General features: G+C 48.2%; 1 protein-coding gene across 50 annotated transcripts in view; it reads right to left on the reverse strand.

Annotated features, from left to right (window-relative positions):
• Window positions 1-3,626: 3,626 nt before the first annotated feature.
• Window positions 3,627-13,718, reverse strand: part of LOC110503751 (histone-lysine N-methyltransferase MECOM) — a 217,563-nt gene continuing 207,471 nt past the window's right edge. For 49 of the 50 annotated variants that reach the window (XM_036961634.2, XM_036961632.2, XM_090218295.1 and 46 more), the window contains 7 exons: window positions 12,907-13,073; window positions 11,955-12,032; window positions 10,151-10,320; window positions 8,776-8,920; window positions 6,532-6,786; window positions 6,103-6,277; window positions 3,627-5,848 (listed from right to left, as the gene is read on the reverse strand). In XM_036961634.2, coding sequence (XP_036817529.1) covers window positions 5,714-5,848; window positions 6,103-6,277; window positions 6,532-6,786; window positions 8,776-8,920; window positions 10,151-10,320; window positions 11,955-12,032; window positions 12,907-13,073 — 1,125 coding nt within the window. In that variant the 3' untranslated portion in view covers window positions 3,627-5,713. Of the gene's footprint in view, window positions 5,849-6,102; window positions 6,305-6,531; window positions 6,787-8,775; window positions 8,921-10,150; window positions 10,321-11,954; window positions 12,033-12,906; window positions 13,074-13,718 lie in introns of all 50 variants that reach the window. The other variant, XM_090218284.1, reaches the window with a different exon arrangement.

Genomic DNA, 13,718 nt, shown 5'->3' on the forward strand with positions numbered 1-13,718 from the left:
TCCCCTGGCCTGTTCCCTTGGCTTGTTCCCCTAGCCTGTTCCCTTGGCCTGTTCCCCTAGCCCGTTCCCTTTGCCTGTTCCCTTGGCCTGTTCCCCTAGCCCGTTCCCTTTGCCTGTTCCCCTGGCCTGTTCCCCTGGCCCGTTCCCTTTGCCTGTTCCCCTGGCCTGTTCCCCTGGCCTGTTCCCCTGGCCTGTTCCCCTGGCCTGTTCTCCTGGCCTGTTCCCTTGGCCTGTTCCCTTGGCCCGTTCTCCTGGCCCGTTCTCCTGGCCTGTTCTCTTAGCCTGTTCCCTTAGCCTGTCCTCCTGGACTGTTCTCCTGGCCTGTTCCCTTGGCCTGTTCCCCTAGCCTGTTCCCCTGGCCCGTTCCCTTGGCCTTTTCCCCTGGCCTGTTCTCCTGGCCTGTTCTCCTGGCCTGTTCCCTTGGCCTGTTCCCCTAGCCTGTTCCCCTGGCCCGTTCCCTTGGCCTTTTCCCCTGGCCTGTTCTCCTGGCCTGTTCTCCTGGCCTGTTCCCTTAGCCTGTCCCCCTGGCCTGTTCCCCTGGCCTGTTCCCCTGGCCTGTTCTCCTGGCCTGTTCCCTTGGCCTCCCCTAGCCTGTTCCCTTGGCCTGTTTCCCTAGCCTGTTCCCCTAGCCTGTTCCCTTGACCTGTTTCCCTAGCCTGTTCCCCTAGCCTGTTCCCTTGGCCTGTTCCCTTGGCCTGTTCCCCTAGCCTGTTCCCTTGGCCTGTTCCCTAGGCCTGTTCCCCTAGCCTGTTCCCTTGGCCTGTTCCCCTAGCTGATTCCTCTAGCCTGTTCCCTTGGCCTGTTCCCTTGGCCTGTTCCCCTAGCCTGTTCCCTTGGCCTGTTCCCCTAGCTGATTCCTCTAGCTGGCCTGTGCTGATCCCCCATCAATAACATTAATGACCCATAGCCCCTGGGGAGAAAAACAAATAGCGCAATGAAACCACCAGGGGTGTTAAGGAGCTCGCCAGCTCTCTTTTCCCAGGGAGGAAAGGAGCTGCCTGGGTTGGCTGTCCTGTCTGTAGCCTGACCAGACTGGATGGCTGGCTTATCCCTTCACTACACAAGTACCCAGGGATGTAGGGAAACACTGGGGGTGTTGCCACTATTGAACAACCAGACAAAAACTCAGTGTGATGATTTGTTGGAGTTCCCCCCTTTTTGGCTGTTGCTTGGTGCCAACTGTAAGCAAGCACATTCCTTTCCATTCCTCCACGCCCCTTGTACTGTACACACCCATGCCTTCCTCTTCAACGATGTTTCCCCTGGCATCTGAGTCAGCAGGGGTGCCAAGTTAATCAGTATGAGAGCCAGCTGCCTCTCTCTCTCTCTCTGGGGTGTGATGTATGTTCCAGTGAACGGGCGACAGTGTGCCACACAAGGGCCCACTGGGCGGGTGGCCGTGGCAGCAGAGAGAGGAGGGAGGGGGGGATAGGCCATAATGAGTCCTGATGGATTCTGAGCCTCTGCCAGCTTCCCCATTAGCTGAGTGGCTCCCAGCCCTACTGAGGAGAGGACCGCCACAGCCCACTACTACGCCCACGCACACACACACACTTGACACGCACACACACACCCCACGGGGGCACCACACACCCCGCTTCTTTGACACACACCTCAATTAAATAAACCAGATCACATTAACTAATCCACACTGCTGTACTGTGTTACCCCTGCCTGGGTAAATGCATGCATGCACGCATGCACACGCACACACACACACACACACACACACACACACACAGTGTCCATTCGGCCCTGCCAGCCCCACTCCCACACACAGAGGTCTTTATGTGGAGCTGTGGGTTAATGGTGGTAATAACGGGTCTCAATGTGTGGATTAAGTGTGAGCCGAGGCATGGGCGACACTGGCATGTGCTAATCCACCATGATCAAATTAGCAATGCTGAGGAGCCCAACAGGGTACACTGCCAAGCCATGACCCATGCCCCCTTCACCCCCCCACCCACACACACTCAATCACATTCATACACACACTACCCTAGTTTCATTTCATAATTTGGAGTTATTTCAAGAGGGAATGCCCCCTCTTTGGTCTATGGATTTGACTCTGGTGAGGTAATAGCCTGGCTAGTATTCTTTATAATGACAAGTATCTTAGTTTAGCCTTTGAGCATGACATTGAAAACACTTAAAGAGATTCTCCTTAAGATTTGCATACCTTTTAGCTAGTAGTTCTGAAGGTAGCACTCAAGAGACAAAACAGGTCCTCGGAAATGTTGTACTGCGTCATATCTGTGCAGATATGTGCAGCACGTCATTGCTCTCATCTCTGTCTCTCTCTCTTTCTCTCTCTCTCTCTGCTCTGTGTGCATCTTGCTAGCTGTCAATCAAATGACAAAGGGCTGAAGCTCATTGGCTGTAACTCGAATTGCTAGGGGGCTGGCTCACGGGTGGGAAATGTAGGGAAAATGGCGCTGCACACGGATTTTGTGGCTATTTGAGGTAAAACAGTCATTCTGCTCATAGATTATGCATATATGAACTACACATTGACACATCCAGTTGCCAAAGTTCCAGAGCATGTCTTTAAGTTGTTACTATAATAATCTCCAGCAGAGGGCGTAGTGCAGGTTGTGTTATGACCCTGTGGTGGGGCAGGTCAGTAATGGTCCATACATACATACTGTCCCCACTGGTCCATTCAGCCTATAGGCTCCTATACTCTAGGCTATTATCACCTCCACTCCATTACGACCCTGCACCGTTCGCACAGGCTGACCTCATCAATGCTGGATGACCCACACTGACCTCATCAACACTGCCTGACCCGCCGTGACCTCATCAAAGCTGGACACCCCGGAGCTGCTCGGAGGAGAACTGACGTAACGGCGGGGCTGATCGACGAGGCCCGCTTAAAAAAACATCCCATCCATTAGGCTTATTGAGAGCCACTGTACGTGCGTTGGAGAGTCTGGGCTTGGGATAGCCACTGTCAGTCCCGCAAACACCCCCCACACACCCCACTCTAACCCCCCACTCATGACTGGACAATGGAAGTGAGTGGGGCTTCTCAGCCACAATGTCCGCCCACATATGCGAGCCGTGACAGAGGGGGTGTGGGAGGGATGAGGAGGTGCAAGGGGGTTCTGACAGGGACGCCTGCAGGATGGGAAGTCTTATTGAGCGTTTGAGCGATGAGCCAGGTCATCACATCTCCCCGCCTCATCCATCATGGCCCACAACATGGCCCCAAATAAAGAGGACACATTCCTGCCTCCGCTTCCACTACACTACCACATTCAGCTCCTCCATCCCTCTCTCCCTCAGCCTCTCTTTCTCTCTCTTTCTTTCTCTCCCTCTGTGTCTGGCTCAATCTCTCTTTCTTTCTCTCCCTCTGTGTCTGGCTCAATCTCTCTTTCCCTCTGTCTCTCTCGCTCTCTGTGCCAGGATCTGGGAAGAAAGGGGGGACCAGAGTTCAGTCTCGCGCTTGGAGGCCCTGAGAGAGCCAGGAGAAAGGGCCAGGTGTCTCTCTGACTCCCAGTTCTTATTTTAACACACTGTCTGGACATGAGGGAGGGAGGGAAGTGGAAGGGGGCAGGGAGAGAGAGTCAGAGAGAGTGGGAGAGAGAGAGAAAGAGAGAGAAAAAGCAAGAGCACACACTTAATCCACATTGTAGTCCTTTATTTTTTAGTTGCTCCTCCCACAGTATTGAATTGAAATGCATTACAGTTACATTGTAGAAAGCATTAAAACAAAGTACCTCAACTTGCTGATTACTTTTTAAAATGGATTATAAACAAAAACAAAAACATCAATGACAAAAAACAAACAAAAAACAAACAAACAATCTGGTCCCTCAAAATGGGAGGATAAATGAATATAATCTGAAATTTATTATAGGTTTGGCACAAGGGATTAACATTGACTGAACGTCACACAAGCTTGCAGACCACCGTAGAAAACTGTCAGATACAGATCTATGGAGACCAATCATGCGATTATGAAGAACTTATACCTGGCATCTTTTTATTTGTTCATGTCTTTATAATGTTTGTTTTTTCCATTTACAATTGGATCATTAAATTGTCGTACAAAAAACCCCAAAGTAATATCTATTCATCATCAACCAGTTTCATTAGAAGAATAAAGAGTGAATGGTATGTTTAATACTATCCGGCACTCAAACGTCATCTACAAACCCCATTGAGTTCTGGAGTAGGCCCCAGTGAGGAATCTCCCCTTCACTATGGGTAAGAGCAGTGCTATTCAGTAAACAAACTACAGTTTGCCAAGAAATAAATACAATTCTCAACATACAACAGCAATAACATCAACAACAACAATAAAAATGTAGAAAAAAAAAACAACAAAAAAACATGATTGTCTAAAAAATGAAAGACACGAGGATGGGGGTAGCTAACGACTAGCATTTAGGCTAATTAGTGGTATCGTTGGCCGACTACGATGAGTTTGGGGTTTCGAGAAAGGGGGAGAGATGCCCTTTTTACTGTTTAATAACGATAAACTTCAGCACTTGCTACTTTTTCAGAGTAAAAAAAAAGATTGTGGTTTCTTCTTTTCTTCCGCTAAAAACGACAAACTACTTAGATCCTTTCACAGAGAGCGCAGCAGGGTGGGGCCGAGTGCAGCTTCAGAGCCGCAGTTTGCAGACACTCGTGTACAGTTCTGTGATTGTGCAGACACACGCAGCTATGCAAACTCCTTCTTAGGTGGTAAAACCAGTCCGATTTTTCTCCGTTTTCAATGTTTCTTTTTCTTTTGTTCTTCATTTATCAACAATCTTGTCGTAATGCGTTTGTAGCACCATCTTTCTCGGAGAGGTGTGGTTCATTTGGACCCGAGTCTTTACTCAGCACCACCCTTCCAAGTATCCTAGCATTTATATAAGTACATGTTGATGGAAAACACCTGTTTATATCCAGGGGTTAAAGGGAATCATTCTCGTAACATATTTCACTGATACTCCAATCCAGCTGAGATGGTCTGAAGGCCAGGTCTCCGTCTAGGTTGGGCAATGTGGGGTGAGTTAGCTGTATTGTGGCATGGTAGGTCTAGGTAGGATTATGTGATTCTAGATGGAGCTAGGGGTGGTTAGGTGAGGCCTGGTAAGAATAGGTTGGCCTATGTGGGGCTAGGTAGGGTCTGTACTCTGTACACATATCAAACCGTGGTTGGACCGCGGTCCCGAATGGGTTCTCCAAATACAAACGACATCACACAGAGGACAAATGTTCTCAGCTGAGTGGACACATGACATTGAGTGGACACGTGACACAGTTCCACTGAGTGGACACATGACATGCTCTAGCAATGTAACATCTAACAAAACCATCTCCATCATCCCTCCTACCAGCCGTCGCTGCTGTGCAAAACATAGAAACTCACCAGAATAAATACAGCTATTATTATTTATCATTTTTATTTTCACCATAATCAATAATCACTATCATCATTGTCGGCGATAATAAACATAATGACTGAATTTAAGGTCACAGGAGGGATGTCTTGTTGGATCTCTTGGAGGGCTGGGCTGGGCGGTTCTCTGTGGACGGTGACCCTGCTCGTGTGTAAGGCATTCTGCTCAGCAGTCAGATGGGCCGTGGTTCTGCTCGGCAGTCTGTGACGGGCCAAGGGCCAGGGGCCCCGCTGACGGCCCCCAAGGGCTCCCAGTGCGATAGGTTGGGGTTGGGGGGGGGGGGAGGGGGGGGTTAGAGGTCAGGGATTGGGGTATCATACATGGCTGAGGGACTGGATGGCACTGGACTCAGCAGCGGCCCGCGCCAGGCTGTGCCACATGGTGGCTGGTGTGTGGTTGGCTGGGTGGAGTGCGTCCTTGTCAGCCAGAGACAGCATCATGGCGTACGCCTGGGGAGAGGGAGAGGGAGAAGGACAGGTTAACTCCAATACACACCTAAAGACACACACACACACACACACACACACACACACACACACACACACACACACACACACACACACACACACACACACACACACACACACACACACACACACACACACATTTACATTTTAGTCATTTAGCAGATGCTCTTATTCAGAGCGAATAAGTGCATACATTTTCAGACTTTTTTGTACATTATCATCACACACACATCCACCTGGGACTTGGATTTCCTGTACAGGGGCTGTTTGACGGCCTCAGGCAGGCTGGGGGAGCCGAAGGCGGTGCCGTCCCCGTCACTGAACTCACTGTCTTCCATCTTATGCATGTCAGAGAAGTGACGGATGTGATCCAGCGCAGAGTAGCTACTCTGATCCTCTTCCTCCTCATAGCTGGAGAGGAGGGAGACAACCGAATCCCTGTCAACATTCAATTCAACTTCTCAAGTCAACGTAAATGAATTCAATTCAACTCAATTCAACTCAACTCAATTTCATCCAATGATCCCTTCGGGAGGGTTTAAAGAATGCCAATATACTGTCACAATATCTCAGCCTGATACATATATGTATCAGTCCATATATTTTAGTCTACATGGTTGTGTGAGTGGATATTTATGCTGGAGGCATATCCTCACTACTATTACCTCCTTGGGGAGGTCTTGCAGTTGAGGTCCAAATCGCTAGGTCCGTCAAATTCTATTTCGTTGTGTATGATGTCATCATCTAGGTTGCTGGGGGGAGCTTCGTCTCTAGGTTTCCCAGCAGCGGAGTCGCTCTGCTCCCCTTCCTCCTCCTCCTCCTCCTCGGCGGCAAGCTCCTCTCCCTCCCCCTCCTCCAGGTCATGTGACCCGTGGCTGGCCATCAGGGGCTTCTCCTCCTCGAAAGGACCCCCGTTCAACCTAGGAGCGGAGACCAGGAAATACATGTGTAAAACCTAGCACATCACTAGCACAGTACTGCACAAACTTTACATAAGCAATCTACACACTCACACTTAGCCACATTGCATCCAGACTGTACGTTCTGAAGCCAATTCTAACCTTCTATCATTCCCATGTACCATGTAGTTATGGATACAAGGCTAACTCACACTCATTCTTACATCAAACTTTATAATGAAATGTGGTCTTGTGGTCTTGTATATTTTGGCCAGTCAGTCCCTGTAAGAGTCCCTCCTTCCTGAGTGAACAATGGGAGTATAGAGAGGATAGAGAGCGAGTGGGTAGAGCAGGGTGGAGCGAGCCATGGCAGCTGAGCTGGGGCAGAGAGAGGCAGAGCCGGAATTCCGTTTGTCATCACGTCTCGAGGGCCCCTCTGGGCACAGGCTCTATGAGCGTCTCGGTGATCGCTGCAGCACTTAACAGCACTGCTCGGCCTCTCCCGTTGTTTATTTTCCTACTATCTCAGATTCATCTAATAGGCAAAATATTTAGCTGACAGACCCATTTGGTGGAAGAGTTATGAGGGCCTTGCCAAGCGGCCCATTTCCCTGGTCCCCACGGAGAGAAAAGGCCCAGCTATCAAAACCTGACTGGGGTTGTATCTGCCCACTGTCTCTGCAGACTCAGGAAACCACCATTTGGTAAATCATCTTGAACCACATTAAGACCGATTCACTAATTACACTCCGGGATGTCTCTCGTCAGCTCCCAACGATGTCTGTTTCTAGACGAAGCCAGCAAACAAAGTCTGGCTGCGGACCCTACTTATACACCCGCCAAAATCGCTCATAGATTAGAGGACCCTGAAGAGTCCAGGAAATGATCTATTTGAAGAAGAAGAAAAGCTGAGTTTGCAATGAGTCGAGAAGAGAAGGAGTGGGAGAACAATTGCGGTAGATATTTTAGAGAATCTGCTATCCACCTCTAGATTTATCAGAGTGGGGGAGATTATAGCGGGAATTAGACAGAGTTGAAAAGCAACGCGTGGGACTGGGAGAGGGCCAGGACTGCCAAAGCGGTAGTTGCCATGTCGTATCGACATCGCCGCGCACCGCATAGCGAGACCAGCAGCGCCGGCCGAGACCAGAGCCTCTGTGATTATGAAAACAGATTCGTTAATTACGCTTTCAAACGCGGTAATTTGCTGGGGATAAAGTATCTATCAGAGGTACTCAGGAGCGCCGCACTTTGAAAGGAAACACGGGCCGACCCCCTGACCCCACCTTCTCCGACTTTCTTCCTGTAGGCGGACATGTTGCTTCCAGATGTGGGAGCTAGTCGCTCCCGGGTCCTCCTGCCTCACCCCCTCCTCTCTCCTCTCTCCCCACGTCTCTGTGACGCTGCACCCACAACCCCTTTTTTACACAATCAAAAGAAAGACAGAGAGATCTCTATCTCTACCTCCCTGATCAAACCCAGGGCACGTAAAAACAAACCTGCGACCTGTAGCCGACCCCTATCCCGAAGCTGATCATAGTTTTACAAGAATTGATTAGCATAATCATCAGACATAATTGTATGCAAGGCCGATACCGGTGCACATGCATGGCCCAAAGTCAACAGTCGTGAAAAGCTCCAGGACGTTTCCAAACGTGGTAATTATCCAGATGTCGTCAGTGATGATTGTTTGTTGGTCTGAGACTCCACACACACACACACACACACACACAGAGAGAAATTAATAAAGGCTGAAGTGCATCAGAATGCCCTAGCAGGCCAGCAGAGAGAGGCCGTGTCCCCCCATGTTTGTCTATAATCACCTCAATGTTTAGCCTCAAGCACTGGATATGTGCTGCTGAAAAGCAGGCCTCTTGTTTGTGCGTGTGTGTGTGTGTGTGCTACAGAGGATAAGATGAATGATGAATGTGTGTACTGTTTGTCCAAGCATTTTTTTGGACACACACATACATCTAGTATATGCACATCCAGACAAAACATGGGACTTACCCTTCCTCAGAATGGTCAGGGGATGGCTGGTTCTGGCCTGTGTTGCCGATAAAGTTTCGTATTTCGTTGAAGTAGGAGTCCTCTTTGTCGTCCAGGATGGCACTGCTGCTGTCCAGCTCTGACCGAGGGGAGGACGCAGCCGTGCCTACAGAAAGACAACATTGTAATCAGTCAGTTTGAATATTAGTATTAAAAGAATACAATTAAGTCCACAGTGACAGCCCCATTGGATTCTCCCTTTGGATGGCAAGAAACTATTTGGGATCAGAGACTTGACGAGAAACCAATCCACTGACCCGGTGTACCAGTATGTACTGAATCTCCTGTTGGTGTTGGACCAAGGCCTGCACGAATAGCACACTTCCACTGGCCTTATTACCTGGAAGTATTTAAGTGGACCAATATTATGTTGACTCTAATAAGTGACGGGACCATGTGTATGAGTCTCTAGGTCTCCAGAGAATGCCAATGTTTGCTTTAATAAGTGACTGTATCTGATCAACCGGACTAGCTTTACAATGGGCGTCTGGCCAGGTGTCGCCTGCTTGCCTCCACGTTTCTGATGTGATTCAGTGAGTCGCTGCAACGCAGAGCGACCTATCAAACTCAACCGGCGATGATTTGTATTGCCGAAAGCAGCAGAGTCGGCGAACATTCAGAACGCAATTGTGTTGTCGCAGAGACGGGCGACAGATTCATTTCATCTCATTTCTTAGTTTCCCCAAATTCTTTCTTTAACCGTAAGTAAAGTACATTTCACATTATATACAGCTGGAGAATTTACGGAGGCAATTGAGGGTGAGTGAGTGAGTGCTCACGCAGTATATAAATATATCTGATTTGATTCATCGGCAGTTTTGTTCATTTCAAGAAAGAAAGACACTCTGTTGAATGCTCCCGCAGTTTTATTGCACAACGCTTGGGCCCAAAGGAGTTCGTAAGGGTCGAAACATTTCACAATAAAACTGCGGAAGCATTCAAACGTGTATCTGTCTTTCTTTCATTACGTTATTTTTGGTATGTACCTATACAAACAAGCTAAAACTGGACACCTCTGAGAACAAGCCATCTCCACCGGCTAGCTAACTAAATCAAGGGTGAGCAACGGTGAGAGAGAGACATCCGCACGAGCTCAGCCATCCACATAAAGAGCTGGGAACATTTTCACGCTACGAGAAATTTTACCACATGACGTCACAATCAGAACGATTGGGAACTATTTCATGCTGGGTATATTTTTACATGACACCCTGCACCTGCAAGTTACTGGATGTAAGTTCACTACTGCTACACAGGTTCATTTCCTAGGTTTCAGTAAAGCACCACTCATGTAACAAGGGCTTTGATTGATTGATTGATTGAGAGGCTCTCTCACCTGAGAGGTTACCGTTCTCGTGCTTCTTGAGGTGACGGTCCAGGTTGGTCTGCTGGCCGAAGCAGCGGTCACACAGGTGACACTTGAAGGGCTTCTCCTTGTTGTGGATGTTGCGGATGTGGCGCTGCAGGTTGGAGGAGATGCTGAACGAGCGGTCGCAGTACTTACACCTGAGGAGGCAGATAGGTAGGGGTCACTCCAAGAGGTCAAAGGTCAAAACAGGTGGGACTCATGGGGAACAGTACAAATACACTACACACATGCTGGAGTAGATACAGTAAAAGCAAACACAAGAAAGACATAGGCCTTAAAGGGATACTTCAGGACTTCATCTACTGGTCATATGAACTCATAGATACCATTTCTATGTCTCTGCGTGCAGTTTGAAGGAAGCTGCTAACTAGCGTTAATGTAATTTCTGACTGGTGTTAGCGCAATTACTGGAAGTCTATGGTAACTGCTAGCATGCTAGTAAATACCATGGACTCTCTAGTCATTACGCTAACGCGTAAAACTACCTCTAACCTCCTTCTTACTGGATGCAGAGTCATACAAATGGCATCCATGAGTTCATCTGACTCTGAAGTATCCCTTTAACAATGAATGATTCAAACGATGCTGTACACATTCACGGTGGAACACACACACACATGTATTCATGGACAGCCCCCTTCATCCCCCACTCTTTCAGACATGATGGAGGAGCTTGTTCAAGGTGAAACCAGCTCTGTCTCTTATCTTCCGCCAGCGCAATACACACATTCACATTCTTCTCTCACAAAACAGGCATACAACAAATCTGTTAGAGCCAAGCCCCCCCCCATGCAAAATTATACAAGATGATTACATCTTTTCTTCTAGCTGGAATTAGCTCGCCCGATTGGCCGTCCCTCAGGAGCGCCCAGTTATCTTCGCAAAAAGTACAATAAACAGCAGAGATCTTTAATGATGTGCCAGCGGGTAGAGGCTCAATCTATCAGGCTGCTACAGAGGCCTGAGGTTCTCCCCTGTGGTCAACTGGCCTCCCCTGGACTGTGTACTGTATGTATGTGTCCGTGTGTGTGTGTGTGTGTGTGTGTGTGTGTGTGTGTGTGTGTGTGTGTGTGTGTGTGTGTGTGTGTGTGTGTGTGTGTGTGTGTGTGTGTGTGTGTGTGTGTGTGTGTGTGGGCTCCGAGTCGCCCCCTCCGACATCACAGTCATTATTCCAGCTACTACCCCCGGACATCTGCCCATGCTCCTCATCACGCCCATTTTTCACCAAACTTCCTTCTTTACCCCCAGTTCCCCTCTCCCCTCCCCCTTTCCTCTCCCTGCCACACCCTTCCCCCATCTTTAAGTTCAAACCCCCCTCCTGTCAACCAGACGTCGGCCACCATTTTTCACAAGGCAAAACATTTAGCCGAATGATAATTGTCCCAGTCTTTTAACGGCATAGGAAAACATACAAGAATGCTGCGTGTAACTATGGACAGGAATTCTCTGGGAAAACATCCGTGTAGCAGCAGACTGGGTCTGATAGATGAACGTTGGCTGTCTGGGAGGACTCAGACAGTGTGTGTAGGTTATCTGACAGACATTAACAGATGGCTTATACTGTGATGAAAAGCTGTCCTGTCTTCGTTCAGTATTGTCTGTGCTCGCAGGGTGAGACGAACTGACGTTGGAGGAGGGTTAGAGGGATGTTATTCTGTCAGCACGGAATGATCACTTCCTGTTCCCACATCCCTCATCCCACAGCTGACCCTCCTTTAATGCTGGGTATGTTCACGCATGATGTGTGTGTGTGTGTGTGTGTGAGTCTTACCTGTACGGTTGCTCTCCCGTGTGTGTCCTTAAGTGGCGGGTCAGGTTGGCAGACCGTGGGAATAGTTTACCGCAGTATCTGATGGGCAGAGAACACCTCGTGTCACTATACATCTTAGAGTAAAATTACCATCAGAAGATGTATTCAAATGTATGTGCCATATCTTAGAACATGCAGTACTGACAACACACAACTCACAATAGGAAAAACACACCTTATCACAATAAATCCAAAAAGATTCCAAAGAACACATATCTCCATCAAATAACTGATAAAACCTCCTGGAGTGCAACATCATTTATGCATTGTCTTATGGTTACATAATTCCACTAACAAATAGCTATGTGAATATTAATTTCACTCCCACACACTCAGCACTTAAAGCTAATGGAATGTGTGTGAGCAACTTTATGTGTATAATGTAGCAATGGGGAGGTGCAGAGAGTGGGTGTTGTCCACACACACAGCAAAGCGTTAGATCAAAGCGCCGCCGGGGCCCCAAAACCTCTCGTATTAATCTGCTAATCAGGGCCAACTCCTTGGGTAAACAGTGGGAGAGAGAGGGAGCCAAGCACAGCCCCTCACGGAGTAACACAGCACACACAGTCACCTCAAAGGGTTGACACTGGCCAGCCATGGAAATTAAGTAGAAATGTGTCTCAAGGACATGGAATGGAAATAGGACATACACTCAAGGACATATTCACTTTTCAAGTTTAGGGTCTATTCCAATTCAATTCAATCAAATTCAATTAAATCCAACTCAATTCATGAATTTAGAAGTATTGAAATAGGAATTTACCAAAACCATGGGACTTTCAATCAGAAAGTCACTAGGCCAAAATCAGAGATTAAGTAGTGTGAAGACAAAATGTAAAAAATAAAATACCGTTGTATAAAATCTCCAAAACAACCTCTGGTACTATTTGCGGTAAACGGTTTCCGTGGTTACCTGCAGGTGTAGCGCTCCTTGCCCTTGCGCAGTAGCGTCTCGGGGAGGGCAGTGGGCGGGGCTCGGAAGTCAAACATGGAGGGGACGGAGCGCATCAGGTCACCTGACTCGGGGTTCAGCGAACCAAACGTCTCCAGCTTCTCCGCCATGTTCTCAATGGCCGACATCTGAGAAGAGACATGTCACATGAATGGTCAGGAAAAACCTTAATTTAACCTTCATTTAACCAAGCCAGTCAGTCAGTAACACATCTTATTTCAGCATAACTTCAGGGGCAACTTCTGGAGTCTTCTGGGACATTGGGCTGTATTACTGACTCCCTTGCTTGCGCATCATTCTCTAACCTAATGTCTGCGACTTAACAAAAACATTTTTTCCCCATCAACAAAGGCATATCTATGATCTCTAGAACACTACTTACCAGTTGTAAGGTTAAATGTGTCCCTCGCTATCAAATAAAGCTCTGAATCCCACTTTGTCCGAACTGCACCACATCGCTGCTGTACAGACAGTGGTAGATTACGTGGTAGGAAGTGTTTTTGTTTGAAGTACGTGGTCGAACTAGGCAGTTGGATTCAGACATTTATTTGATAGCGAGGGACACATTTAACCTTACAACTGATAAGTAGTGTTCCTAGAGATGACGGATATGCCTTTGGTGGAGCCCGACACATTAGATGAGGGTTCATTCCCGCCGCCACCCAGCAGAATGATGCACAACCAAGGGAGTGAATAATACAACCCGATGTCTCGAAACACTCCTCAAGTTGCCCCAAAAGCTAGTGGCAGCAGACACCACTAAGACACCACTA

The sequence above is a fragment of the Oncorhynchus mykiss genome, chromosome 24 (genome assembly GCF_057628025.1).
Source record: "Oncorhynchus mykiss isolate SJ-2025 chromosome 24, ASM5762802v1, whole genome shotgun sequence".
Taxonomy (NCBI): Eukaryota; Metazoa; Chordata; class Actinopteri; order Salmoniformes; family Salmonidae; genus Oncorhynchus; species Oncorhynchus mykiss.